General features: G+C 38.2%; 1 protein-coding gene across 1 annotated transcript; it reads right to left on the bottom strand.

The window, feature by feature from the left end:
- Positions 1 to 471: 471 nt before the first annotated feature.
- LOC101860303 (chitin deacetylase 8) lies at positions 472 to 5,444 on the bottom strand (the record flags this gene model as incomplete). Its single annotated transcript, XM_013088217.2, is given in 4 exon segments — positions 472 to 1,065; positions 1,818 to 1,988; positions 3,517 to 3,737; positions 5,294 to 5,444. Coding segments are annotated over 4 exon segments (790 nt in total), but the record flags the coding sequence as incomplete, so codon positions are not given.
- Between the last annotated feature and the right edge of the window lie 308 nt (positions 5,445 to 5,752).

Consider the following 5,752-nt stretch of genomic DNA (forward strand, 5'->3'; position numbering starts at 1 on the left):
AAACGAATTAGGCAATTTTTAATGAATTTTTTCCTGAGGTAGCATTCAAGTTTGCGAAAAATCCGTGAAAATCCACACTCCAGACACCACCAACAAAATCTATTCCATATATCAAAAATTCAAGAAAGAAAATTTTAGTATTACCTCTTTTCTTCATTCTGAGAAAATTTCATGAAGATTGGATGAAAAATAGTGGAGTTATTCAAAAAAGTATAGAGAAAAGTCGCATTTTGAGAAAACGACCGATAAAGAAAAATAAAATACTGACTTTATGAGGAAATGGCGGTTACAAACATGTCCGGTATGGGGAAAAGTACGGTTTTGGGGGGTTTTCTGTCATGAAATAGTTGAAGGAGAGGCTAAGGAAGCTTAAATTGCCTACAACTCAAATTCCATGATATTGAGCCGAATTTTGATTTGTGGGGGGGTAGCCCCCCCCCCCCCCCCCCCCTTAACATAGCTGTTGGGGAGCATTTTGTGTCATCTTTAAAGAGCGGTACAACATGAAGAATATTTTCTACTAGGTTCAAGTATCTAGTCTGTTTAAAAACCACCCAAAAGATAACTTCTTTCCAAAACATTTGTGAGGTGTGCGCAGTCACGAGACAGACCGACATGTTTTGAGGCCCACTTGTGTTATGCACCTGGATCGAACAAAAAAGGGACATAACCTAATCGTACATACATAAATAATAAAATTTAATGTAGAATCAGAACGGTATCAGTATCTATAGTCACAAGATATTTTCCCTTCAACCTGTCAACCCCCATTGTCTCTTGACCAGTACTAAGCTTTAATGTTTGTGAATGTCTTCTTTTCATTTTGAGCTGTCTCTTTCATGGCACGCGAAATACTCCTTCTTCATCTGATTGTTGGAGATCGGACGCCGCAAATACTGAATCAGCTGTTTTTGCTGGATCATCCAGACATTCTTTTTCTCCAGCACGTATTTCAAGAAGAGGACCAAACCGTCGTAGGCGCTGCTGTCACGATCAAACAGCGCGGCGTGCGTGTACAGAGGCATCGGGATTCTATACTCGTAGAAGTAGTCGTAGAAGTTGTTCCTGCAGGGGTGGACAAAAGGGATCAAATGAATGGACACATTGGCAAAATGAATCAAAATGAATGAACAAATTGGACCAATAAATTTTGGACAAAGAGGATTAAGTAAATGGACAAAGAGGAACACATTATTAATTGAAAAAAAGGACCAAATGAATGGACAAATAGGACCAAATAAATGGACCAAGATGAACAAATAAAAGGACAAAGAGGATCAAATGAATGTGCTAAGAGGACAAAATAAAAGGAAAATAAGGACCAAATTATCAAATAAATGAACAAACAAAAAAAAGAACAAATGAATGAAAAAAGAGCAAATAAGTGAACAAAAAGGACAAATAATACGATAGAGAGGAACAAATAATTTATTTTTTTAAATCCCAAAAAATCATAGTGATAATAGCAATAATAATAATAATAATAATAATAATAATAATAATAATAATAATAATAATAATAATAATAATAATAATAATAATAAATTATAATAATAGAAATATTAATAATAATAGTAATAATAATATTTATAAAAATAATCATCATCATCGGCAGCAGCAGCATCATCAATATCATAATCATAATTTTAATTACTTAATTTTTTTAAAAATTTAAATTATTATTATTATTATTATTATTATTATTATTATTATTATTATTATTATTATTATTATTATTATTATTATTATTATTATCATTATAGTTTTTAAGCCTGGGCTGGAGAGTTTTCTAAGTATAAGAGAAGGTGACAGCTCACTTCAACAACATGAACCAGTCCTCGGCTGTGTTCCTCTTATTGTCCTTACGGACGAGACAGTCATCCAGCATGCTACAGGCAGATCCCCTGGCGTCCCGCAGCGCGTTGAGCGGGATCTCCCAGAATTGAGGGTAGGGCTTGGTGTTGCATGGTGGGTTCCAGCACTCTTTGCTGGGAGAAGCAAGGATGAGATCAGGTGAGATTGGGGTAGGGTGAGGTGAGATTGGGTGATGTGAGGTGGGGTGAGGTGGGGGTGAGGTGAGGTGAGATGAGATGGAGTGAGGTGAAATGGGGTGAGGTGAGGTGTGGGTGAGGTGAGATGGGGTGAGATGGGGTGAGGTGAGATGAGATGAGATGCGATGATATGACTTTATTGGCCAAAAGATGACACATTGGTTTTGTATTTCATCACAAATACACACACACACACACACACACACACACACACACACACACACACACACACATACACGCTCACGTACTCCCATTTACACATACTCTCTTTAAACACTCCCTCAACTCACAAACATCTATACGCAAAACGCATAATATAATATTACTTTCTCTAACAAACAGACCCACATTTGCCAAGAAACCTTGTTAAAAATGGATCATACAACCCCAGAAAAAATGTGTCTCCTGTTCCAACAGTAGCTAAAATTTTGCTGATTACAACCGTTGTATCATTAGAATGTATATACAGTTTAAAAATGCGCTACCTGTATCATTGACAAAATTATTAGCACTTTAACAGAAGTGCCCAGTATACGATAGACACACCAGGCAGCGTGTTATGAAGGCTCACACGCCGCCCCTGCGGTTGATCTGGGCGTTCCAGTGGCCAAGTGAGTAGTGAGTTTAGATTCAAGAGTAAAGTCAAGCAAGTGTCGGTGACACGGGGATCAGAAGAGTGATCACTGGGGTGTGTCCTTCAGCAAGACACGATAAGCCAAACTCAACAAACAGGGCGCTGCACAGTGGCGACCAGTAATGGCATGGTTGTGAAATTGTTTTGTATTGGTGTAATTGTGTATTTATTATATATGTATTTATAATTATGTATTTATGTATGTATTTATAATTATGTATTTATGTGTGTATGCATGTTTGACGTTGTGTTCCAAATTGCTCTTCTGAAATGTAAAACTTGTAATTTATTATACATTTGTTATTTAAACTGTGGTGGGACATGGTGATAAACCAAGAGGTGAACTACCGGGCAGAGTTCACCAGCTTAGAAGTAATAATTATCAATTCCAACTCAGATGGACCAATCATTCGTTTTCTTTGTTTAGTCTTTTGGGTGTTTTTTTTTGGTCACGTGTCTCTTTTTCAAGGTGCCAAATGTCATTACTGGGTTTTCAAAATGTGCCTTACAATGTTAGTTATACAAAATGTTAACGAAAATGTTCGTTCTCTCAAATGAGTCAGAAAAAAAGCACAGGACAATGTTTGCTGCCGTGAGTAAACAAAGGAAAGATGTATTTGCCTATGTTTATGGCGATAATGTAGGCGATGTAAACACCTTAAAGGTATTCCTCTTCTGTTTCGTTTTCTTTATCATAACCTGAAGTTTCAATACTTCTCTCATATTGGCTCAGTCTTGTCTTTGACGACCGTAAAACAAAATTGAATAGTGTTTATCTGATGGCTGGAACGTTACCTGAAAAGAGACGAAAAACCAACAACTAACTCTTACCTGGACACAGGATAGTCCAGAGTGTACGGCCAGATGGGCTGTTTGTTTCTCCATATCCGGTTGTTGAGTATAGACGAGTCATAGACGTAGCCACTTTTTCTTAGGACGTCGAACTGCAGGTCTCCAGCCACATGAAGGTATGGCGCCCTGAAGCCATGGATTTCATCCACCAACTTCTTGTGATTTGTTTTCTGCTTCATCTTATTCTTAAAGTACGCGATCTGTGATGATAGAAAAAGACAGAGCGGTGGGCGGTGGGCGGTGGCGATGAGGTAGCTACTCGTACATACTCGTGGAATTTTCGAAAGTTCAAGAGAAGTGTGTCACAACGTCGGGGAATCAGGCCCTCGTCAGTTTTTGGGCATATGGAGCTGATTATAATCTAAAGGCCTGCTCATTTGTCTTGGTTTTGGGTAAAAACAAAACTCCCGTCTTGAATAAAGCTCGAATAATTTGCGATTGAAGAAGGTGGTCGTTGCCATGAATTAAAAGTAAAATTAGAAAATGGCGATAAACGGTTTTTCTTCCAGTTAACACAGTAATAATATGTTTTTCAAGGGCATACAAATTTTGCCCCCGCCCCCTCCGCCCCCTGAAAAATGTTTTAAAATAAAACAAACACAAAATACAAACAAACAAACAAACAAACCAAAAAAAAAATTAAAAAAATTTCCTGGCGGGCAGGAAAATGGTCGGTTTCCTCGATTTCATTTTTTTGAAGAACATCTGATTTCACAACGATGCCACACAAATGATAGTTCATCAACAAAATTTTTTTTTTACAATTTTGACTAAGGAAACTGCCCAGAGACCATCGAATAAAATTGTTTTTCTCGCGTCCGTTTTTCGCGTGCCATGTTAATGATCTCATTCGTATCAGAAAAACCATTGCCTATGAGAATGAGATGGTAAATGAAATACAATGTACAATGTATTTCAACATTAAAATGGAACGATAAGAGAATACAAATAACAAGGGTAAGATAATATGTTTGTTAGTATTGATTACTCAGTAAATACTAATTCTGTTTTATGGACAACTTGACCACTTAGCCCTCAGTTTGGCTTCATGTTTAGTTGTGAGTAAAGTTTGAGCCTACACAATAAGTGTTAGTGCTGATAGTTTTGTTCTTGCAGTTGTTGGTTGTGAATTTGTTGCAGTTTTGGCTGTTGTTGATATTGCTGCTGTTGTTTTTGTTGCCGTTATTCCTGCTGCACTTACTGTTTTATTGCTATTGTTATGTTACAAAGTTCCTGTTGAAGCTGCTGCTCTTAGTGGGGTTTCTTTTTGTTGTTGTTGTTGTTATTGAAGACTTTGGCACCTCCATCAAAGTACACTGTTTATCGTTTCAAGGACGAAGCGCCTTCTCTCTCTCAGCTTCCACCTTGCAGAAACGTTAACGGTAACAAGCTTTACAGTTTTGATATGATACTTAAATTATACCGAAGCACAACACTATCAGTAAATTAACTTTAGAATTATTATTGTAGTTATTGTATGCCAGTGTCGACAATGTGGCGATACGTTTACATTTAAAAGCACCCCCCCTCCTAAAATACATCTGAGAGGTTAAAGTACTCCACCCCCCGGGGCCTAAAACCTACATTAAAAAAAGGGGAACCTTCGTCTACCCCTCTACCCCATCCTCACCCCCACCATGAAAGGTCAATCCCCTCCCTACCCCTCCCATCTTCACCCCCACCCCCACCCTCACCCTTTTCTCTCCAAACCATAATTACAGCTGGACATTACGCGTCAAAGCCACGTAGCCCTCACCTGTTTCGTAATTTCCTTCTCAGCATATGAGCTGTTGGCCCGAGGCAGTTTTACATGGTCGATTGTGTGGCAGCCGATCTCGGAACCGTGATTAAACAGTATCTTGACCAGATCAAACTGGGTGTGGGCAAGACTCACATAGAACGTCGCTCTGGTAAAATGGACAAAACATCACGATTATTCACCCCTTGATTAAAGTCGACCTTTTCAATACTTGCATCCTCCCCCCCCCCCTTAAACCAATAGCTGTCACTGAGTACAGGGAAAGAGAAAGAAAGACACACACACACACACACACACACACACACACACACGCAGATAGACAGACAGGAACTATAGATGGAATGAAAAGTAGCACTTACCGAGGGCGCCTTTCAATCAATCCCACGAATTAGCATATTAATTATTTTTGTACAATGTATTTCAACATAAATAAAATTTTATAACTATTCATTTCGT

The sequence above is a fragment of the Aplysia californica genome, unplaced genomic scaffold (assembly GCF_000002075.1).
Source record: "Aplysia californica isolate F4 #8 unplaced genomic scaffold, AplCal3.0 scaffold00022, whole genome shotgun sequence".
Classification (NCBI taxonomy): Eukaryota; Metazoa; Mollusca; class Gastropoda; order Aplysiida; family Aplysiidae; genus Aplysia; species Aplysia californica.